The 25,427-nt window shown below is 35.9% G+C and overlaps 1 protein-coding gene and 1 long non-coding RNA gene across 3 annotated transcripts in view; one reads left to right on the plus strand and one right to left on the minus strand.

Annotated features, from left to right (window-relative positions):
- The window catches only part of COP1 (COP1 E3 ubiquitin ligase), a 227,994-nt gene that overhangs the window by 51,975 nt on the left and 150,592 nt on the right, over positions 1-25,427 (minus strand). For both annotated transcript variants that reach the window (XM_029935120.1, XM_029935121.1), the window contains 2 exons: positions 2,820-2,937; positions 102-226 (listed from right to left, as the gene is read on the minus strand). In XM_029935120.1, coding sequence (XP_029790980.1) covers positions 102-226; positions 2,820-2,937 — 243 coding nt within the window. The remainder of the gene's footprint in view (positions 1-101; positions 227-2,819; positions 2,938-25,427) is intronic.
- Positions 15,414-23,493, plus strand: LOC115288102. Its single transcript, XR_003906807.1, has 3 exons — positions 15,414-15,444; positions 20,115-20,222; positions 23,425-23,493. It is a non-coding gene; the product is annotated as an uncharacterized LOC115288102 (long non-coding RNA).

A 25,427-nucleotide genomic window follows, 5' to 3' on the forward strand; every position in this document is an offset into this window, starting at 1 on the left:
CAGATCAGTTCCTGACTTGGTATGTAGTCTATGTCCATTAAATGCAGTTTCAGTGACAAATTCCTATTAAAAAGCTCCAGGAAAGGAATGGTTTTACATACCACAAGCTATGTAATCGCCATTGGAAGCGAGGCCTACAAAGTTTTTTTCATTGATGTGACCCTTGAAGGAGCGCAGACAGTATGGTTTCCCTACATTCCACAGCTTTAGTTGGCTGTCTGTTGAGCTGAGGTAAACACAAAATATTAGAATGCATTTAAGATCTTATAGACGTCTGAAACTCTTCACTACTAATAAGAGGCAATCCAGTTTGGTGGTTTAGAATGCAGACTCTGGGATTTTCTGAGTTCCAATGCTCAATATACCATTAATTTGCTTTTGACCTTAGGAAAGTTATATAACCTCTCTGATCTCAGTTTCGTTCATTAGTTATGTGAAATACAATAACTCCTACATTCCTGAATTAGATGAATTCTATCAGAAGTGAAAACTAAATTCATTTAAAAGGCTTTCAGCAGTCCCTGGGCATGCAGGGAGTGCTTACTAATAAACATAAGTCATCAGTACCACCATACCACAATCAGCAAATAACAAAGTTCCACTAGGAACTGTGCTTAATTTTAGAGATACAATCTGTGCCACCTGATTTACCTTTCAACTGCTGAACTACACTGGTCTACTAAATTTCAACGATTCTGACAATTTAGTTCTACCTACCAGGTGGAATACTATGAATGACTGGAATGGTCTATATAAATTAATTCATTTACTGAAATAACATGCAAATACAGTTATTTACCAAAAAATAACTGAATATAAAGATCACTGGTAATCCTATCATACAGAGACCGATCATACAGTCCTAGAAGTTGAGTAAAATACCATGTTTTTTTCTTTTTGTCACATAAATCCAATCATACCATACATATTATAAACTGCTTATCCCTTATTCAATAATTTGCTTTTACTTTTTCTGTAAAATAAATATACTATCATATCTTTGTTAATGACTACATAATAAATCACGTTTTCTCTTACTGTAACATTCATAGAATAGGACACCATGCTGAATGTTTTACATTCATTACTTCATTGAAGGACACAAATGTAGTTTCTATAATTAGCTCCATTTTAGAGATGAGGCAACTGAGAATGAAATGGTTAAGGACAATTTCAAGATACCATAGTTAGTAAACAGCAGAGCCAAGATTAAAACTGTCTTATTGCAGAGGCCAAACTCCAGCTCTTTAAATACTTCTCTATTGCTTTTCATCATTTTTTCAATAGAAATTTATGTTGTTTTAAATGTGGTTTTTTGCTTGACAATATTGCATTAAATATTTCTTTCTATGTCTATATATATTTTTGTATTGGCCAAGAATTCAGAGGTTGCAGCATGTATATTTTAATATTACTTTTTAATATTTCCAAATATGCTTATAGATAAATTTATTCTAAAAACTTCTAACCCCTAAAACTGTTCAAGAAAAAAAAAATCATGACTTATAAAACCTAAGAAGGGCAAGAAATTGGTGAAAAATACAAACAACATATGCACATTAATAAGATCAACTAAAATTTCCCAATTTAGAGAAATAAGTATATATGTATTTCAGCTAGTTGAAATCAAATTCACTTAACATTTATAAATCAAAATTGAAGAAAAATATTTCTGCCATACTGTACTATCCACATTTGAACCTGAATAAAATTTGAGTTACTTACTGCCCATTACTACTCCTAAAGATGGGTTACATTCTGACTGGTTAACACTAATTTAGGTTTGTGAACTAATTACCTCCGTCTTACCTTCCCTTGGAAAACTCAGTTCTCACATTTTCCCCCTTGTTTGTAACTCAGTTCAAATTCCTCTGCTAAGTCAACTCAAACTACCAACTTCTTATCTAGAGTTAACTAGTATAGAAGGAGATGAGGAGGAGGTCCCCAGTGTTTAATACCAAGGCACTGCCATTAATAATCTCCTAAGATTAGAGATTAGGAAGCAAGTGAAGGAAAAAAAAAAACTAAGTGAAAAGAAGAGAACAAGGTATCAGTAAGCATGAAAAGAAATAATAGATAATGAAAAAGAGAGAAATTTAAAAAGGTATCTGCTAAGGTAATATAAAATAAAAAGAACTATGCAGTGAATGATAGAAGAAGGAGCCGCCTTAGTTATGAGAGCTTTGTCAGTGATATGTTAGCAAGTGAGATTTACTTTATCTGGCTGACCTCTTATTAACCTTCAAACAAAATAAAAGCTTACAATATAATTCTCTACTGCGGAAGGCTTCTCAAGGGATATTTGTCAAATATAAGCAACCATGCTTAGTTCCTTTCAAAACGTATTTAAAACTCACCATGAAACCATAGGGACATCAAGTAACATAGAATCAACCAAGTATTACTTAACCCCCCCCCCAAAAATACTACTACTGTACTGCAATGCAGCTAAATATACAATAACATATTAATTGATGTTAATAAATGAAATAATTCTCATTGTATCCCATTGACTATGTTGTTTTTCTCCTAAGGAGAAGTAGTGGCTGAAATCCCATCTGAAGTTCAAATGTTGAAGGTGGGGGGGGTGCATTAAAAACTAACATCATCAGGATTTTATTCGTAAATACCACATAAAAGTGAGAAATACAAACCAGAATATACATGTATTTTAATTAGACAAATTATAAAACTCTACTATTTATGAAAAAGTGCTTATAGCACAGTGTCACTCTTTACAGATACCCACAGTGACATTACAAAACTGGTCAATGACAAGAACTCTGTGTTAAGTTCAACCTCAGAAGAGTAATACTCACGCAGAGACAATTTCCTCACCACTCACAAACTTTGCGTAAGACACTGCTTTTCGATGTCCTTTGAATACCATGATTGGCTGTTTAGTGTTACGAAGATCATAGTAGTGGACACAGTGATCTAAAACAAATAAAATAAGACACAATAAAAAGAAAAATGTAGTAAATGGAGAATAGAAGCAAAGCTAATTGAAGCTGGTTTTGGTGTCTTTCATCAAATGTTTCGGGAACAATACCAAACCTGTAACAGCAGTAAACTAGGTGCTATGATTCATTTTTAAAGAACAGGAAGATACAGTGGGTTTTCTGTTTTGAATCTAGGAAAATACGATTGCATAAAAAAGTATATTACACACATATGCCAACATCAGTATGAAAGGGAGTTCTGCTGCTATTTCAGTGATCCTGGCTCTAGAATCAGAGTATTAAGGCTTCAAGGTAACTAAAAAAATTTCAAATGTATCCTCACATTTTAGATGACCTTATTTTAAAAAAGGTAATATAACACTTTAAGATTCTGGTTAAAGACAATAATGCTATCTAATTTTGTTTCCCACATTTGCTTTTGAGAAAATACTTTCTTGAGATGTTCTGCGTATAATAAAACCAACTCACTATAAGTATATAAGTCAATGATTTTTAGTAACTTTAGCCAGTGGTGTGACCATCTCCATAAATCAGTTTTAGAACACCTTCCTCATCCCAGTAAGATTCCCTCATGCCCATTTATCGCCCACTGCCCTAGGCAATCACTATTATCTAACTTTCTCTATAAATTTACCTTTTCTGGATATTCTATATACATGGAGTCCTACAATACATGGCTTCTTACAGTTCATATAATGTTTTTGAAGTTCATCCATGCTTTAACAGGTGTCAATAATTCATTCCTTTTATTTTAATGCTTAATATTTTTGAATGAGAGAGTTAGCAGGGAAGGGGCAGAGACAGAGGGGGAGACAGAGAATCCCAAGCAGGCTCCACACTGTCAGTACAGAGCCCGATGTAGGGCTTGAACTCGCAACTGAGAGATCATGACCTGAGCTGAAACCAAGAGCTGGACACTTTAACTGACTGAGCCACACAGGCTCTTGTCCTGACAGTTCATTCCTTGTTGCTGCTGAACAGTATCCATGGTATGGAAACACCACATTTTGCCTACCCACTCACCCGCTGAAGGATATTTGTTTCTACTCTTTGGCTATGAAACTAATGCTGCTATGAACAATCACATTCCAGTCTTTGAGAGGACATGGATTTGGGTCCCAGGTACATTTATCTATAAAGTGTAATCACTATGTCATGTGATAGCTTTGTATTTTTAAGAAACTAACAAACTGTTGACTTTACATCCCTACCAGCAATATATGATGGTTCTAGTTTCTTTACATGAATTCTATAAAAATTCTGGATATAACTTTTATAAAACAAAGGTTTTACAAATATTTTCAACCATTTTGTTGCTTGCCTTTTTTATTTTCTTAACACTTTATTTTGAAGCATAGAAGCTTTGAATTTTGAGAGAGAGAGAGAGTGAGAGAGAACAGCAACGGAGGTGCAGACAGAGAGGGAGACACAGAATCTGAAGCAGGCTTCAGGCTCTAGCTGTCAGCACAGAGCACGACGTGGGGCTCGAATTGACGGACCATGAGACCATGACCTGAGTCAAAGTTGGGCTTTTAAACGACTGAGCCACATAGGTGTCCCAGGTGAGCCAAAAGCTTTGAATTGATAAGGTTCAATTTATCTTTTGCTTTCTCTTATAAACTCATAAAACACTTTGACTAATCCAACGTCTTAAAAGACTTTTCCTTCATTTATTTTTCTTAAAGTTTAATTATTTATTGGGAGAGGGAGGCAGAGAAAGGGACAGAGCCTGAGCAGGGTAGAAGCAGAGACCCAAGCAGACTCCCCACTAGCAGTGTGAAGCGTGACCCAGGGCTCGAACTCACGAACCGTGATATCATGACCTGAGCCGAAATCAAGAGTTGGACTCTTAACCAACTGAGAATCCCAGGAGCCTCTTTATTTATTTTTTCCTGCGCTTGATTGTTTTAAGTCTTACAGGTACAGTTTAAGTTACTTTCCTGTATGGTATGAAATACAAGTCAAAGTTCATCTTTCTGCATGTAGATGGAGATGCAACCAGTTGTCCCTGCATGATCGAGAACCTCTTCTCTACTGAACTACTGTAATACCCTTATTGAAAACGAATGGACTTCTTGAATTTTAACGCTAATCACTGATCTGCATATGTCTTACCTTCTGCCAGCAAAACAAAGTCTTGTATAACTGTAGCTTTTAAGATTAAAAGAAATTTTTATTTTGAGACAGAGAGAGTGAGCCCACGCATATACACACAAAAGCCAAGGAGGGTCAGAGAGAGAGGGAGAAAGAAATCCCAAGTAGGCTCCACACTGCCAGCGCAGAGACTGATGCAGGACTCTAACTACAAACTGTGAGACGATGACCTGAGCCAAAATGAAGAGTTGGATGCTTAACCAGACACTTAACCTATTGACCAACCCAGGCCCCCCTAAGATTTTATTTATTTGTATTTTTTTTAATTTACATTCAAGTTACTTAGCATATAGTGTAATAATGATTTCAGGAGTAGAATCCAACGATTCATCCCCTTCAATATGACACTCAGTGCTCATGCCAACAAATGTTCTTCTTACTGCCCCTTAAAGCGCTTTTAGCCCATCCCCCTACCGACAACTTCTCCAGCAACCCTCAGTTTGTTCTCTATATTAAAGAGGCTCTTATGTTTTGTCCTCCTCCTTGTTTTTCTATTATTTTTACTTCCCTTCCCTTATGTTCATCTGTTTTGTGTCTTAAATTCCACATATGAGTGAAGTCATGTATTTGTCTTCTCTCACTACTTTCACTTAGCCTAACATCCTCTAGTTCCATCCATGTAGTTGCAAATGGCAAGATTTCATTCTTTCTGATGGCTGAAGAATACTCCATTGTGTGTGTGTGTGTGTGTGTGTGTGTGTGTATATATATACATATATATATATATATGTATATATATATACCACATCTTCTTTATCCATTCATCTGCCGATGGACTTTTGGACTCTTTCCATACTCTGGCTATTGTCAACAGCCCTGCTATAAACACTGGGTGCACGTACTCTTTCAAAACAGCACACCTGTATCCCTTGGGTAAATACCTAGTAGTGCAATTGCTAGGTCATAGGGTAGTTCTATTTTTAATTTTTTGAGTAAACTCCATACTGTTTTCCAGAGTGGCTGCATCAGTTTGCTTTCCCACCAGCAGTGCAAAAGAGTTCCTCTTTCTCTGTATCCTTGCCAAGATCTGTTATTGCCTGAGTTAATTTTAGCCATTCTGAAAGGGGTGAGGTGGTAGCTCATTGTGGCTTTGATTTGTATTTCCTTGATGGTAAGTGATGTTGAGCATTTCTTCATATATTTGTTAGCCATCTGGATGTCTTCTTTGTAGAAGTGTCTATTCGTGTCTTTTGCCATTTCTTCACTGGATTATTTGTTTTATGACCATTGTGTTTCCTAAGTTCTGCATAGATTTTGGATATCAACCTTTTATCTGATATGTCACTTGCAACTATCTTCTCCCATTCCATCAGCTGCATTTTAAACTTGCTGATTGTTTCCTTCACTGTGCATAAGCTTTTAATTTTGATGAGGTCCCGATAGCTCTTTTTTGCTTTGGTTTCCTTTTCCTCCAGAGACGTGTTGATTAAGAAGTTGCTGTGGTCAAAGTCAAAGAGGTTTCTGCCTGCTGTCTCCTCTAGGATTTTGATAGCTTCTTGTCTTACATTTAGGCCTTTCATCCATTTTGAGATTATCATTTCTTTTACTGTTTTATTATTTATTTTTCAGAGTGGGAGAGACAGAGTACAAACAGGGGAGGGGCAGAGAGAAGGGGGGAGACAGAATCTGAAGTGGGCTACAGGCTCTGAGCTGTTAGCATAGAGCCTGATGCAGGGCCCAAACCCACAAAAAGAGAGATCATGACCTGAGCTGATGTTGACCACTTAACCGACTGAGCCACCCAGGTGCCCCTATTTTGAGTTTATTTTTGTGTATGGTGTAAGAAAGTTGTCCAGGTGTACTCTTCTGTGTGTTGTGGGTCAGTTTTCCCAACACCATTTGCTGAAGAGACTGTCTTTATTCCATTGGATGTTCTTTCCTGCTTTCTTAAAGATTAGTTGGCCATGTTTGTGGGTCCATTTCTGGGTTCTCTATTCTGATCTATGTGTTCCGCTGATCTATGTGTCTGTTTTTGGGCCAGTACCATACTGTCTTGATGATTACAGTTTTATAATACATCTTTAAGTCCAGAATTGTGATGCCTCCAGCTTTGGTTTTCTTTTTCAGAATTGCTTTGGCTATTTGGGGTCTTTCCTGGTTCCACACAAAATTAAAGACTGTTTGTTCTTGCTCTCGAAGATTTTGTTTTTAAGTAATTTCTACACTCAGTGTGGGACTTGAATTTACAAACCCAAGATCAAGAGTCTCATGCCTGACTGAGCCAGGCCAGTGCTCCAAAACTGCAGCTTTAGAATTCTGAAATTCAGTAGAAAAAGTTCTCCAATGTTGTTCTTTCATGAAGTTGTTGTGGTAATTCCTGTCCTTTAGCATTTCCATATAAATTTTAGGATTAGTTAATCATTTCTTGGAAAAAAGTCCGCTGGAAGCTTTACAGTGATTGACTTGAATCTACAGGTCAATTTCAGGAGAATTACCACCTTAACAATATGAAGTCATCCAATCTATGAACACACTGTGTCTGAATTTATTTATCTTATTTAATTTCCCTTGGCAGACTTTTATAATGATCAGTGTATAAACCCTGCACTTATTTCATTTTTTTTATGTTATTCTGAACAGAATCATATTGTCATTTTTGGACTGTAAATCAGTCATGTATAGAAAGACTATTTTCCATCCCGATATTTTATTCTGTGGCCCAGCTAACATTTATTAGTTCTAATCCATTTTCTTTTTTTTAAGATTCCTTAAAATTTTCTACATATGGGACACTGTCACTACAAATAAAGACAGTTTAAAATGTTCTTTCAGAAAAGGACATCTTTTATTTCCTTTTCTTCCCTGGCAATATTAGCTAGAATCTCCAGTACAGTGCTAAACCATAAAGGCAAAAAGTTGAATGTCCTTGCCTTGTTCCTAATCACAGGGCGAATTACTCATTCATCTTTCACTAGTAACTATGATATTCAATTCTGGTTCTTCACAGAAACCCTCTAGCAAATTGAGGAAGTTCCCTGCAATTTATTTGTTAAGCATTTTAATCATCAATAGGTATGGAATTTTGTCAAATGCCTTTTATGTCTTTATTGGGATGATTGTGTGGTTTTAGTCTTTATAATATGGTTTCTTACATTAATTGATTCTTGGATGTTGATTAAATCTGATACTACTGGGATCAATCTCAAACTGACATAGTGTATAATCTTTTAAATATGCCATTGAATTTGGTTTGCACAAATATTATTCAAGGAATTTGCATCTATATTCTTGAGAAATGTTGATCTCTTTTTCTATTCATGTGATATTTTGGGCTTCTGGTTTTGAAAAGTCTTCAGGAAAGAATCTGAAGTACAAGTATAATTTCTTGCCATTTGACAAAATTTACCAGTGAAGAGATCTGGGTCTCTGCTTTTCTTTGTAGGAAGGTTATTAGTTACAACTCAATTTCTTTCCTTTTCATACGTCTATTCAAATTTTCTACTTCCTCTGAACCAATTTTCGTAATACATGATGTTCTAGAATTTTTCACTATGTTATTAACTTGGCATACAGTTGTTCCTAGTATTCTGTTGTAACTCTTTGAATATCTGAAAGGTCAGTGGTAATCTCCCTTCTTTCATTCTTAATTTTAGTGACCTTTTTTTCTTTGTCTACCTAAAGGTTTGCCAATTTTGTTGCTCTTTTCAAGGAACCAGCTTTTAGCTTTACTCATTTTCTCTACTTTTCTTGTTTGCTATTTCATTAGTTTCCACCATATTATTTCCTTCCTTCTGCTCATCTTTGGCTTGGTTTGTTATTTTATTCTAGATTCTTATGGTGACAGCTTAAATTATTAAGATCTTTCTCTTTTTTAAAATCAACACTGAAGAAAAGCATTTCTTCTAAGCACTGCTTCAGCTGCTAGCATGGATTTTGATATATCTTTTCATATACATTCACTTTAAAATACTTCCTGATTTCCCTCATAATTTCTTCTTTGACTGAAGTGTTACTCAGAAATTTCCAAATATCTGTGGATTTCCCAAAATAACTACTAATTTCGATTGCTAACTTGATTCCATTTTAGTCAGAGAAGATGATTTTTGCTACTTCAAATTGATATGAAATACATTTCAAGTTTATTAACATTTATTATATGACCTCATATATGATCTACCCTGGAGAACAGTTCATACTTGCTTGAAAAGCATGTGTATTCACTCTACTGTTGTTGAGTGGAATGAGTCACATGGGTGATTTACTGTTCGGTGACATTGGTACTGCCATGCAGGTATTCTGTACACGCTCTGCTTCTCCATCCAGTTGTTCCATCAATTATTGGGAGTGGAGTACTTAAGTCTCCCAACTACTTTCGCTGAATTGTCTATTTCTCCCCTTCAAGTCTATAAATCACAGTTTCATGTATTTCAAAATAGTTTAAGTGTATATATTATATATATAATAATCATTTTATATCTTGCTGAATTTATCCTTTTATCATTATAAAATGGTTTGCTTTGTTTCTAGCACCAATTTTTACTTATGGTCTATTTTGTCTGATTTAAATACAGCCACCTCAGCTGCTTCTCAGCTACTTGTTTGCATGAAAACATCTTTTTCCATCTTTTCATCTATTTGTGTCTTTGAATCTAAAGTGTATCTTATAGATAGTACATAGTTGGTTCGCTTTTCCCCCTCATCCATTCTGCCAATCTCTGCATCATCGAGTGTTTAGTGCACTTATATTTAACATAATTACTTATATTGTAGGATTCATACCTGCAATTATACTGTTTGTTTCTCCTACATCATTTTGTTTCTCTATTTCTCCCTTAGCCTTTTTGGTATTAAATAGCTACCCTCCAGGATAATACCTTTGTTCCTTTGTTGATGTTTTTTTCTATTTTGTTTCTTAGAAGCTATTTTCATAGTGGTTTTCTAGGGATTATAGATTATAATTAGCATGTGAATTTAAGAAAATTTAGTTCGGATCCTCACTAAGTTCATTTTAATATTATGTGGAAGTTTTGCTCCAATATAGCTCTTCCCCTCCCATTCCTAGCCCATCCTCTGTGCTGTATGGACATACACACTACATTGTTTTAGGATATAAGTCCATGAACACAATTTTAGAACTCCTGTTTTACTCAGTTGTCTTTTACATCAGTTAGAATCGTTACCAAAAATACATTACAACTATCTTTACTTAATGTTTTTTATTACTCTATATGGATTTTCATTACTACCTCATATCCTTTCCCTTCAGCCTAAAGGACTTTCTGTAGTTTTTCTTGTATGGTAGGCATGCTAGAAAAAAACTTGCTCTGTTTATGTTTATCTCTGAATACCTTAAATTCTTTATTTTTTCATGGATTTGTTTGCTGGACATAGAACTCTTTTAGCAATCTTCCTTTCAGCACTTAGAATATATCCCCTGCCTTCTAGCTTTCGTGGTTTCTGAAGACAAACTGCTAATATTACTGAGGAACTCTTTTATGTGCTGAATCGCCTTTCTATCGTGGTCTTCCAAGATTCTCGCCCTGCCTTTGGCTTTCAGTAGTTTGAACGTAAGGCGTTTAGGTGTGCATATCATTAGGTTTATCCTACTTTGAGCTCACTGAGATTCTGTGGGTGTGTAAACTGATGTTGTTCATATGATTTAGGAAGATTTTGGCCACTTTTTCCTTAAATATTTTTGTCGCTTTTTCCAGTTCCTTATTTCCTGAGAGTCTGTTTATGTTGGCATGCTTACTGGTGGCTCACAGGTCTCCAAGGCTCTGTTCATTTCTCTCCATTCTTAGCCTGGATAATCACTACTGACCTAACTCCAAGTTCACGGATTCTTCTGAAGGCTCAAATTTGCTTGGGAGTCCCTCTAGTGAATTTTTCATTGTAGTTATTGTACTTTTCCACAGCAGTATTTCTATTTGTTTTTTTCTTCTATTTTTTCCTAATACTCTCCATTTGGTGAGACATATTTTTTATATTTCTCTCTCATTCCTTAATTGTGGTTTAATTCATTATGATAGCTGCTTGGAAGTCTCTAAGCCCAACATCTGTGATAATTTCTACTAACTTTTCCTGCTTCTTTGCATATCCCATAGTTTTTTTGATAAAAAGTAGACATTTTAGATAATAAAATATAACTCTGGAATCAGTTCCTACCTCCCTCTCCTGGGACTTTTGTTGTTGGTATTGTTGCCACTTATCGGTCTAGAGACTTTTCCAGAAGTAACTCTCATCTGTAAATCCCCGCTGTATGGAACCACCTAAGTCTCACTTGGTTCCATTTTTTTTAAATGTTTTTTTTTTATTTTTGAGAGAGAGAGAGAGAGAGAAGGAGAGAGAGAGAACAAGAGCATGAATGGGGGAGGAGCAGACAGAGAGGGAGACACAGAATCCAAAGCAGGCTCCAGACTGAACTGTCAGCACAGAACCCAACAAAGGGCTCAAACTCACGAGCTGTGAGATCATGACATCTAAATAATTGAGCCACCGAGGCGCCCCATACTTGGCTTTCTTTCCTAAAAATTGTGTTATTTTTTTTTTAACCTAGCTGAGTAAAGGTTGGTCTGGAGTCAGCATCACTGAGTACTCACAAAATTTTCTTAAATGTTCTGAGCCAATACGTCTACTACCGTTTGCCGAGGGCACCTGTGTGTTAGGGCATCCTTTCAAAGCTCAGGCAACTTATAAATCCACTGGTCTTCACGGGTATGCAACTGGAGCCCTCTCCAATTTGTCCTGGATAATTACACTGTGCTGAAAGCATTCTATATCCCAGGAACACATTGGAGCTCTTTCAAAGCCCCTGTGGCTATTTAGTTGTCCGGATCTTCCTTTTAAATGTTTGACTGGACTTCTGTTCACCCCATCTGGTATCACAGCTTACACAATTGATGATACAGACCTTGGGTAGAAATCTATTCCCATGGAGACTCTGATTCAGGTCAAACAGAAAAACAGTCTGTGAATGTGGCTTTCTCCAGCGAGTTCCACGTCACATCGGATAGCAACAATGATCTGCATTTGGGGCTTTCTGAGAAGCTCCTGAACCAATGTTTTCCCAACACTGGCTATAAGGCTGCTGGTTTTCAAGGATTATATACCCCAGAGTTTGCTCATTTTTTTTATAAAGTTGCCTGTATTTCTGTTGCTTATATGGAAGTGTATTCCCACGTTTTGTTTTCTGTTTATTCTTGTAACTGCATCAAGTGATCACTTCAAGTGGCAGCAATCAACTTATACTGTGGAGGTATAAAGGTACAGCTGTAATGTGGCAAGTGCTAAAGTAAAAACAGGGGGGAAAGTCCAGTTCCAAGTGCTGTGCTCAAGTTAAATGTATCAGTCACAAAGATTAAACTTCTCTTTTGCATTATCAATTCAAAACTGAAAACATTTTTATAAAGTAAGCCTTCAATTTCTGGTTATCTTATCAACTGAAAATAACTGGATAATAAAAAACAGCATAGTACAATATAAAAATACAATCTTATTCTCAGATTACTAAAAAACAAAAGTAATATATTAAAAATGTAGGAATATAAGTAAAGGTCAAATTATCTCATTTGTACTGCAAAAAGATTTTACAGTAGCTGGGATAAGAAATATGGAGAAACTAAGTACAAAACAGGCAATGTTCCTATGAACTTGGTGCTCTCAAAAGAAACCGCACCACAGTACCCAGATCACTAGTGCACACAGTAAGCTGGTTCTATCTTCAAAACATATACTATGCCACCTATTGTTATTATGTCATCGTGCTGCTGTTTACTCTTTTCAGTTTTATATTTTTACTGTATGTAATTAGAATTTGGTTTGACTGTAAGTTGCTTAAGAGCTGGGAACATATGAAAGTGATCTGTAGTTTTATTTTTGTACATATACTTTAGTAACATTATGATAGAAAGTTTATATCAGATGGGAGGAGTCCTCAGTAATTTTCTTTCTTTTACAAAGGGAAAGGCTTTTGGAAGTGTCACTATATGTTTTTAAAATATTCTTAATAATTTGGGGATTTAGCACATTATCACATTTCTATTCCTTTTGTTTCCCCCTAACTTCTTACAGTGAAAATTTTCAAACCTGCAGAAAGTTGGAAGAGCAATAAACTGAACAACTTTGTACTTTTCCATCTAGAGTCACCAAATGTAAATAGTGTTACCCGACTTCTTTATCCTTTCCTTTACAAATAAACAGACTCTCCCCCACCATGAATCATTTGTAAGTAAGTTTCAAACATCAGAATATTTTATCTATAAAAATATCAGCACTTACCATCTACAAACAAGAATTTCCACAATACCGATTATGTCATATTCAAGAAATATTGGTAAGAATATAATTTAATACATATTCTATATTCAAATATTCCAGCTGTTAAAAAAATCCCAAATAGCTATTTATTTATTTCACTTTGTTCAGGGTCACTCACTATACTCAACTCTATTTCTCTTTGTTGTTTACCATATAAAAACTTGCTAACATTATCATTTGTGAAGCATCTCAGGTAGTTGTTTTGCAGACAATTCCACATGTCTGAATTTGAATGTTTTCTCATGATTATGTTCATGTTAAATATTTTTGACATGAATACTATAAAAATTATGTTCCTTCTACTGTACAGGAGGCATATAACATTTGTACCAATGGTGTGGCCAAATTTGATTTCTCAGTGAAATGCCCCCATGGCCTTGTCAATGTAAAGAAAAATTTTTTTTTTATTTTAACCAAATTATACTCCATACAAAGCCATTAAGAGGAATACCAACAGAGAATAATTGCCAGTAAAATTAATACTTTTCCTGGAGGGATACCACCCATAAATTGTTTCACCATTAATATAATAATCATTATTAATATGCTTAAATGATAGGAGAAAATCATCTCTTTGGAATACTGCAGAAATATCTTATTGAACTTAATATTTAATGAAGAGTTCCATACCTTTACTAAAGTAACAATAAAACAACCATAACTGAGAAATTAAAGTTTTCAAGTGCAGTTTATAACACAGCCATTCTAGACTGTGTTCCAAAAAAGAAGCACACAACGGAAACAGCTTCAGTCCATACACAAAAAGGCCAGTGGGAAATCCTGAATTCTGTTTTTAGGCTTCCCAGATACTTGTGAGCTTAGAAAAATTTTCAGTGTCCTAGCTTTTGGATATCACCATGATTGGGCTGGGGTGGGAAAGTAAGCTGGAGAAATCTTATAAACTTTTCCTTAGGCAGGGCAAATAACTTCTGAATATTTAAAAATACATAGGTCCTGGGGCGCCTGGCTGCCTCAGTGAGTAGAGCAAGTGACTCTTGATCTAGGACTGAGTTTGAACCCCATATCAGCGGTAGAGTTTACTTAATTAAAAACAAAAATTTTTAAGGAAATGAAAATACATAGGTCCACTAGTTAGTTACTGATAACAATACTGATTTTAAAAACAATAATTACATGATTTTTTACTGCCTTTAAGCCTTCAGTGATACCCTAATATGTCACGTTAGCGATCTGAAAGAAAGCTAATCTTTGGAAAGAGAAGGATCAAGCAAGTATAAGTTATATAATACAAATGCATATAGAATACTTTGGAAGCATTTCTTTTTAACACTTACACTGAATTTGGTTGTTAGATCTTTGTTCATCATTTGAGAAAGAATCAACAATTGTCATTGCTTATTTTTTACCAATTACAATCAGCTCAGGTTCCAGCCTAAATAAAACCTTAGACATACTAACTTTAGCGCAGTATAAGTTAGCCTTTATGAAATACCCCCTCAAATTCTTATCAATTTGCAAAAGATATAAAAGTGTGAGCAATAGCGCCACAAAAGTAGTAACTACTTATCTGTATATTAGATTAAGCTACAATCATCAAATCAGTAGTTAAAAACAAACAAAAACAATTTCCTATTCCATATATAAAGCATTTGGAAGTCACTTTATCTTAATAACAAATAAAAGGTGAACAGATTGAAAAATCAACAACTCTTTCAGCATTCCTAAGAGAGGTGATGGCCAAGGTCTAAGGGCTGCACTCAAGACTGAAGAGACAGGTGAATGAATGAATGAATAAGCCCTGACTCATGAGGGGAAACTGTCATGGAATACAGTGTCTGGATATAAAAATCGGAACCGTAACTGATGAACTGCTAGAGGCTCATTGTGATCAAGTCTGAGAGTTAAAAACTCCATGGAGACCCACTCACAGGAGTCCTCCACAATTCTGTCAGATTTATTTCTGAGAGCTTGATCAAGTTCTCAAAGGTGGGGCACGGAGGATTTTTAGCACAGCAAAAATACTCTCTGTATGATGCAATAATGATGAATCCATGTCATTATACATCTTGTCCAAATCCACAGAACAGACAACACCAGAATGATGCTTAAGGTAAACAATGGACTTTGGGTGATAATGACGCGTCAGTTTGGGTTCAATAATAGTAACAAATATACCTCTCTGGAAAGGGATGTTAAGAATGAGGGAAGGTATGCATGTGTGGGAGTAGGAGTAAATGGGAAAATCTCTGAATCTTCCTCTCAATTTGCTGTGAACCTCAAACTACACTTAAAAAAATAACTTTTTAAAAAGGCTCAGTTACCTATATTTTCCCAAAACATTTGTTTAAAAAGTCTGTCATTAAAAAAAAAAAAGTAGCAGAAACATTTCTAAGAAGTCCTCCTTTGACTAACTTACTTGAAATCCCAGGATACAAAATAGATTGGAGTAGAGCTGCTCCATTTACAGCTCAGGTAGGAACCGGTACCCTTTGTACTAAGCCTCTTTTCTCCCAATCTGCCTGGCCTTTCTTTCCTCCTCTCAATTCCTGAAGAATCTCAAGAAATATAATTTGAAGGGCACCTTGATGGCTTAGTCTCCTGGTTTCGGCTCAGGTCATGATCTCACGGTTCCTGGATTCAAGCCCTTCATTGGGCCCCGTGCCAACAGTGTGGAGCCTGCCTGGGATTCTCTTTCTCCCTCTCTCTATTCCACCCCCCCTCAAAATGAAGAAACTTAAAAAGAAAAAAAATTAAAAAAGACATAACTAGAAATGAATTAACTGTATTGATTAATATGAAAAAAATGTTTTCTTTTAGTTTTCTGCACTATTCTTCCCCCCTCCCGCCCCGCCAAGGAAAGTGTATATTGATGAATTCCAAAGCTCATAGGCAAAGACAAACTTTTATAAATTACAACTACCCCACCCCGAAATCCAACTCAAAATATCAAAAATAATAGAAAAAGTTTTAAAATCTGTGTTTATTTGAATTTATCTGAAAATAGATCCAACAAATTACTTGTGGAATATATAGTTTTACTATCTTAATGCAATAAAGATTAGAGGTAAATATAAACCACACAGTCTGAAAATATTCAGAGCTTATAAGATATTAAATAAGCACAAACTATAGGCAAAAATTCCTGATCTCACACTCTGCCTGCTTAGTTTCTGTATAATAAAATATGAATTATTAGGGAAATTTAAGGACCTATTTTCTTCGTGGCAATATTTTTAAAAGTTAGAATGTTATAAAGTCGTTCAAACATCAAAAATCTAAATCTAAAGGCAAGGTCATCCAAATCTTGAAGTCTCAAGTTTAGAAATATAAAATCTGGCATGCCCACACTAGAAACAAAAGCACTGAAATCCAGAACTCAATGTAGTACAAAATTATTTGTTCAACTTGGCCTCATTTGCTAAGTTTACACAGCCAAACTAAGCAGCTGCAAAAGTATCTGAACATTGATTTTGTGAGAATTAATTTGTTCAATCTTTGCCGATTGACTTTACTTCAATCTCTTTTCACACACTTTTGCTTTAAAAAAATCAAAGGGCAAATAATGCTCAATAATGACTAATGAACATTAGAGAAAATTTTTTTTTCATTAAAACAACTCCTGTCCACCACTCACAGCCCAGGCTAAGACAAAGTTTCTGGAGATTTCTGCAGTTAGACAGATGAATAGACAGGCAATTCTAACACTCGAGGCAGGTCCACACCACCCTTTCTTTCCCTTACCACTAACCCTTTGATATCTAGGTGCCTGAGGCCAGCAACTTCCTATCACCATTAATTAACCAGGCAATATAACTTCAGCTCACATCTTTAGTTCTCTGGTTTTTATATTCTGGTCTTTCTGACCCTTTGTGATTTTAATACTTTGTAAGCTATGCATCTAAGACAATATTTTACACATTTATCTAAAATAATGTTTATTTAAAATAAAGAAAATGTTTGTAGACAGAGGATTTTATTTAGTTCATTGTATTGTTGGAATCAGAACTCCCTTCTGAGTTATCCTATTACTTTCTTTGACATAACCGTTTAAAGCAAGATTCAAAATAAAAAACTGATTAACCGTCAACTCAGGTCAAGTAACTAATTTTCTGGTGTGTTTCACAACTGTCCCTCCATTTCCAGGGACATTCCATTTCATTTGACCCAGGTAGCACAGAGATGTGCCAGAATTATTAAGTCTTTGTATAGCAGTAATATAATACATTAGGTTTTCAATCATATTCTTGCATGGGAACTAAAATGGAGAATTTAAGGGCAAACAATAATGCAGATTTAGGGCATCTTTATGCTATTTAAGAAAATCAAAATATATCCTATTATCTCAGTAACAGTTCATAAGAAAGAACTGTATTTCTTTTAAAGGACAGATCTGAGCTTATGTTTTGCTAAATGCTGTTAATAGAGACTGAATGTTTTAAGGCTGTTATGTTCATTAGAAAACAAAGCTTTCTTACTGTGACATATAAAAGGCCTTTATCTACATTTCCAAATTCTTGCTCCACCAATTCATAAATCTGTCAGTATCTTTATTTTTTAAGTTTATTTATTTTGAGAGAGTGAGAGAGCATGTGCGTGCGTGCACGCACACACGATTGTCAGCGGGTAGAGGCAGAGAAAGACAAGACAGACAGACAGACAGAGAATCCCAAGCAGGCTCCAGGCTATGAGCACAGAGGCCAACATGGAGCTCTACCCTACAAACCATGAAATCATGACATGAGCTGTAATCAAAAGTCAGATGCTTAACCAACTGAGCCATCCCGGCGCCCCTGTAATGTCTTTAGGACAGTTTCTACAGTCTCAGGGTAAGGGGTAGGGGTAGATAGGAAATAGCTGAGGAATAATCTCAAAACACAAATGTTTGGTCTCCTCTCGGAAGACTACAATTTAGTATCAATTAGTATTAACTTAGATCTGCATACAGATACAATTTTTCAGTTTCTCAGATTTTAAAAATGATTGTTCTAATGCTATTTTTCACAATATATTGTGAATTTATTTTCTCATCTATCTTATCTAACAAGCTGAGACATCCTGAAAAAGTAGGAGTTTTATTTTTGTATGCATAGTAATAAATGTATTTTTAAAATATGTTTCTGAAGGTAATAAGTGAATGCCACAGCATTCATCTAGGGACTGAGAAATCTTGTGATATATATTTCACATTGTATAAGTAGATCTATAAGTAGAACTGCAGAGTACATAGTCCACTGAGTATCTGTGCTTATGCTGGTCAGTATCACACCATTCTACTGAGGATCCAGGGTGTAGGGAAGTCTCACTTAACTGCAATCTCATGGATGTTTCACATGACCAAAGATTCCTAAGGGTGTCATGCCCTTTCCATGTGTCTTCTAACAAGCTTTTATTCAGAATCCAGTATCCCACAGAACTGGACAGCAACATGCAGAAGAATGAAACTAGACCACTTTCTTACACCATACACAAAAATAAACTCAAAATGGCTGAAGGACCTGAATGTGAGACAGGAAACCATCAAAACCCTCAAGGAGAAAGTAGGAAACAACCTCCTTGACCTCAACCGCAGCAATTTCCTACTCGACACATCCCCAAAGGCAAGGGAAATGAAAGCAAAACTGAACTCTTGGGACTTCATCAAGATAAAAAGCTTCTGCACTGCAAAGGAAATAATCAAGAAAACTAATAGGCAACTAACAGAATGGGAAAAAATGGTTGCAAATTACATATCAGATAAAGGGCTAGTATCCAAAATCGATAAGGAACTCACCAAACTCCACACCCAAAAAAACAAATAACCCAGTGAAGAAATGGGCAGAAGACATAAACAGACACTTCTCCAAAGAGGACATCCAAATAGCCTACAGGCACATGAAACGATGCTCAACATCACTCATCATCAGGGAAACACAAATCAAAACCACACTGAGATACCACCTCACGCCAGTCAGAGGGGCTAAAATGAACAAACAAATCAAGAGACTATAGATGCTGGCAAGGGTGTGGAGAGATGGGCACCCTCCTACACTGTTGGTGGGAATGTAAACTGGTGCAGCCGCTCTGGAAAACAGTGTGGAGGTTCCTCAAAAAACTATCAGTAGAACTCCCCTATGACCCAGCAATAGCACTGCTAGGGATTTACTCAAGGGATACAGAAGTGCTGATGCATAGGAGCACATGTACCCCGATGTTCATAGCAGCACTGTCAACAATAGCCAAAACATTTAAAGAGCCTAAATGTCCATCACCTGATGAGTGGATCAGGAAGATGTGGTGTGTATGTGTGTGTGTATATATATATATATATATATATACAATGGAGTACTACATGGCAATGAGAAGGAATGAAATCTGGCCATTTGTAGGAAAGTGGATGGACCTTGAGGGTGTCATGCTAAGCGAAATATATCAGGTGGAGAAGGACAGATACCATATGTTTGCACTCACAGGTCTAACAGGAGAACAGGAGAAACCTAATGGAGGACCAGGGGGAGGGCAAGAGGGAAAGAGAGTTGGGGTGAGAGATGGACGCAAAACTTGAGAGACTATTGAATACTGAAAATGAACTGAGGGTTGAAGGGGGAGGGGGGAAAAGAGGTGGTGGTGATGGTGGAGGGCACTTGTGGGGAAGAGTACTGGGTGTTGTATGGAAAGCAATTTGACAATAAACTATAAGAAAAAAAAAGGAAAAAAGAAAAAAAAAGAAAAAAAAAAGAATCCAGTATCCCAGAGTTATATGAAATCAAGTGGCTGGTTTTGTTTCTTTTTTTTGCCATTTAGATCTGGTGCTGATCCATGTTTTTGAATCCATTCATCCATCATCCACCAAAACGTGTATCCACCCATCTGCCTCTACAAGTAGTACTACCATCTTCTATTCATCAGGTGGTGAGTTACCTAAATCAGCTTTTGGTTGTTTGGAAAAAACTGTTTGTCAGCATTTATGCAAGATTTTTCAGCTGGATACAGAACTTTAGATGAAATTTCTTTTAACACTTTATTTAAATAGAGAGAGCGTGCATATACGTGCAAGTGGGGAAGGGGCAGAGAGGGGGAGAGAGAATCTAAGTGGGCTCCACACCCAGTATGTAACCCCACCCCAGGGCTCTCAATCTCACCACTGCGAGATCCTAACCTGAGCACAAATCAGGAATCAGATGCCCAACTGACTGAGCCACCCAGGTGCCCCCCCCCTTTTAAAAAGCACTTTAAATGTGTTAGTGGCTCCACTGATTTTTGGCCTGCATAGTCCATGATGCAAAGTCTACTATAATTTTTATAATCTCATTTCATTTTACATATATTTCTCCCATATTTCTTTACTTCCTTTGAGATTTTACTTTGTTTTCAGTATTTTGACAATGACATAACTAGGTATTTTTGGTCCATTTTTTTATTTTATCCTCTTTGAGGTTCTGTGAGCTTCTGGTATATGTGATTTGTTCTCTTTCACCAGTCTTGGAAAATTTTTGGTCTTTATTTCTCCAAAAAAATTTTTTTTCTTTTTCTCTCCTACTTCTACAATGCCAGCTACAAGTGTGTTTTATTAAGCAGCAAATCTTGGATACTGTGTTCTGTTTTTCCCTCCCACACTTTTCTTGATATTTCAATTTGGATGGTTTTTATTGACCTACCTTCGAGTTTACTTAGGTTTTTCTTAGAATATATCCAATCTGCTAATGAGCACATCTAAGAATTCCTCATTTTTAATATCAAGGTTTGCATTTTAATATTTCCATTTCAGTTTTTAAAAATACTTTCCATCACTCAACTGAAAACTCTTCATCTTTTCAAGCATATTGCCTACCTTTCCCACTAGATCCTTCAACACAATAATCAGTTATTTTAGAATTTCTCTCTCGTATCCTAACATCTGGGTCATCTATAAATCTATGGATTTGTTCTGAGTTTTGGTAATGGAAAGCTTACTCTCATCTGTTTGTATGCCGCATACTTTTTTTTTATTAAACATACGAGTTCACGTACAAAACAGTAGACACTGAAGTAAACGGTACTTCTGCTTGGAAATAAATATACCTCTTTTTCTGGAAGACCATTCATGTGAAGCGATCAATCAAAGTCAGTGGTTTAAACTGCATTTCAGTTTTAGTTGTTAAGCTCGCCATTAAGTGTATCACAGGCTTCAAATCCTTCCAGTCATGAGCTATCATCACCTTGTGGTTAGTGTGGATCGACAGAAATTTTTCTCTGTATTCCTTTCCTACTCTTACCTTTTTATCAGTTCCTACATATCAGTCTAAGAGAGAATATTTCTCCATGCTACTGCCCCTCTCTCAGTGGTAAAGGGGTCTTAACTTGTTCATTTTGTTTTGTTTCATTTGGTGGTTTTCATTTTTGTTTCTTGTAGTAGGATTCAGTTTGGAGCAGGGAATATCCATTCTTCTGGTCCATCATGAGTCTTAGGAGGGTTCACATGCCTGAGATTCCAATGTGGGGCCTTCTTAGCATTCCAACCCCTCACCATCACAGCAGCCAAACTCTACATAAGATCTTGTGCATGTTTTAGGCAAGAGAGAGTTTCATGCCTCTTCATCAGTGTAGTTGATCTCTGCTGTGTCCTCATGCAGGATCCTGGGCCCAAGAGGTTTTCTTGCTCCTGTTCCAATAGCTTCAAGTTTTTGCTCCATATGAGAAGTGGATCCGGAGAAACGAGCAAAGTTTTGTGCTGGTCTTTTGGTAGGGACTGATCACTTTGTGAACTCCTGCATGCCTGATGCAGGCTTCTGCCCTTACCCATTCCTTCTGTTAGCAGCCAGTGGAGGGACATGGAGAAGAACATGTCAGTAAGTGGGCTCTCCCCTTGTGTTTTAGGCGTCCAGTTATCCTACACAGATATGCCAAACCCACACTTTGGCCTTTAAGAATGCATCAACATTTTAGCTCATTTCTTCTTACCAGCTTCTATGGTGGCTACTTCTTCCTCTTGTGGTCTGCAAATGGTGAATAGTTCATGTGTCCCATCCTTCCTCGGAGGGGCTTGTCGTTCCTTGGAATTCAGTTCCCATGCCTTGTGACCTCAGCTCTCTGACAGGAGTCAAGAAAAGTTATAATTTTGTAGCTCATACAGCTTTTTCTGTTTTTAAGATGAGAGTAACATTTTCTGGTGGTTTTCTATATACAAAGCAGAACTCCCAATGTGCCTATCTGTTGACAGTAGTTTCTTACCATATTTATGAAACACACATTCTAAAGTCTTGCATCCTTAAAAAAAACTACCTTGATTCTGCCTGGTGCAGTGTTCCATCTCATTCTCACCGGTCTATGATACTAACAGCTCGAATGTTCCTTGTTCACACTGTACTTGCATTTTTAAAGTACCCTGGCTAGAACATTTTAGTGTGTGTGTGTGTGTGTGTGTGTGTGTGTGTGTGTGTGTGTGTGTGTGTATGTGTATATATATATATATGGGCAAATTTGGTCTCACAATCAGCTGGTTGTCACACTGACATCAGTTATCACTATATAGCCAGTTAGATATAAAGTCTGATTAAATGAGTGGGGAGAAGAATAAATACAAGGTAATCAGTTCTAAGATGGTGGAAGGTGAGTAACAATATTTTTGCTGCAAATCTCAGATATTTTTATTGGATTACTAATCTGCAAAAGGGCTTTACCTAGGTCCCCTGGCATGGTAAAGAACTGACAGGGAGAGTTAACAAGAACTAGAGTGAGCTGGTGGTGAGGAAAATAAATCAGGAAATATATGTGTGAATTGAGGCGAAGAGACACACACTTAGGTTTGAGAGCGACTGGTAAGTGCAGAATGGCAGGTAGGACTAAAGAAAAAAGAAAAGAAAGGAAAGGAAGAGGAAGAAGAGGAGACAGAGAAAGAGAGAACTGACAGAGGAGGGGAAAGAGGGAGGTAAGGAAGAATGGGGGAAAAGAGAAATATGAGAGGCAGAAAGAGAAGGGAGAAGAGGAGGAAAAGAAGAGACAAAAAAAAAAAAAAGGAAGGAAAGAGTTCAAAAAGAGAGCACTAGAGAGAGAGACACACAAACAGAGCATGAGCAAGCGTGTACATGCAAAAAAAGAAATTTCTGAGATGCTCAACTTCTTTCTCTATCCACAGATAATTCTATTCTAGTAGAAGAGTCTGGTTTCCTGATTCCTGTATGAACTTCTGAAAAAAGTCCCGGATCTCATAAAACCTCCTTTCTTTATGTCATGAAAATATATTTCTTTACAATAAAAAATACCTTATTTTTTCATTGAACATTGTACACTAACTTATTTAAAAACTAGTCCATCAATTAAACCATTTAGCTAGCACCAAATTTTTGACCAGTTACAGCCATTCACCTTCCTCCCAATTAACCAGGTAGACTCATGAATTTCTACTTTTTTGCTTAAAAGAATACTATAAAACTACAGCCTCATAAAGTTTAAGTCAGTGTCTAAAAGTTTTCATCACATATTTAAGTATTTGCAAGAGCTGTCATTTGTAATATATTTGTGGTGTGGTGTCAGCATAAAATGTGGTGACATTTTAAAATATAAACTCAGTGTATCTAATGACATCTAAATACCATAGTGATTTGATGTTCAACATCACCCTTTAAAAAAATAAATGACTATTCTTTAATAATGGAAAATTTACATCATCTTTTCCTTGAATTTATATTCTCCTCGCAAAATTTAACCAACTGATTTCATGCTTTTTATACTGTCTTTCTTATTCTCTTCTCTGAAAAAAAGATTCATTTCATTTTCTATGACCAAAATGCTCTAAGAAATTCTTTCCATATAAAATATCATTAAAATTATTAGTTGTACACATTGATAGAAAATACAACACACTTTGATAATTATATTATTAAACAAAAGTAACATTTTATTGGAAATGTATGTTTTCACAAGAGTGCTGTGGCATCCCCTCTCCCTGTGCCCTCTGTCCCATTTTGTTCTGGTTACTGTAAATAAATAATATACACTCTTAGAATTCTATTCTTATTGTCTAGCATTAATTCTATTCCTCAGGCTCATTTATTTCTGTAGATATAGTCACAGAAATGGAAGGTTTTCTCAATTCTTTAAATCTCAAATTTATGCCAAAAATCTCACAGTAATTTATCATCAAAAAATACTTTTAATGATTTATCATTTTGATTAGACCATCATTCAATTTTACTGAAAGCAAAATTTGTAACCTTGTTACTTAGTAATTAAGGGTAACTGAAAAGCATAATTTTTGCAAAATACTAAAATGCTTTTACCAATATCAAATCAAATATACAGGGCCCCAATCCTTTATCCCAAATAGTTAGAGCATATAAATTTTACAGTTCTGAATTTTTCTGATTTTGGCAGAAAATATGCTTCATATGATGCAACGTTCCCATTAAGGTTTGTGTCAGCAAACTGGAATCAAATACACTGATATTACTGCTGGAAAACTTATGAAAAATTATGTATATGTATGTGATATCATCAAATGAGCAATGAAGTTTTGGTGTTCAAAGCTTTCTGGATTTCCACATTGCAAATACTGAAGTGTGGGTCGATATTAATTATACCTGTTATTGGGATGCCTGGGAGGCTCAGTCAGTTAAGCACCTGACTCTTGATTTTTTGGCTGAGATCATAATCTCATGGTTTATGAGTTCAGTCCCCACATTGGGATCCTCAATGCCAGTGCAGAGCCTGCTTGGGATTCTCTTTCTCCCCCTCTCTCTGCCTCTTCCCCACTCTCGCACACATGTGTGTGTGCACACTAGCTCTCTCTCTCAAAATTACAAAAATCATACCTGTTATTACCATATTCTAAGAAAGGTTACAAACACTAAATTTTAATATAATTTAAACAAAGTGTTATGGATGCACTATTTTGCTTTGTGCTTTCGTGTTATTTCATGGTTTAAATATATTTTTGTCAAAATCTCATAGTGTAGATTTCGTTTATCAACATACATATTAAAAGTGACTAGATTTATTCTGCCAGATTATCTTTTTGAATTCAAATTGAAGTGTTAATATGCATCCTTACAATACCACACTTCTCTTTTTGAATTCTGATTCTGTGATAGATAAATGGATAAACAGGGTGCCCAAAGAAATAAGATCCATATTCAATAA

The sequence above is a fragment of the Suricata suricatta genome, chromosome 3 (assembly GCF_006229205.1).
Source record: "Suricata suricatta isolate VVHF042 chromosome 3, meerkat_22Aug2017_6uvM2_HiC, whole genome shotgun sequence".
Taxonomy (NCBI): domain Eukaryota; kingdom Metazoa; phylum Chordata; class Mammalia; order Carnivora; family Herpestidae; genus Suricata; species Suricata suricatta.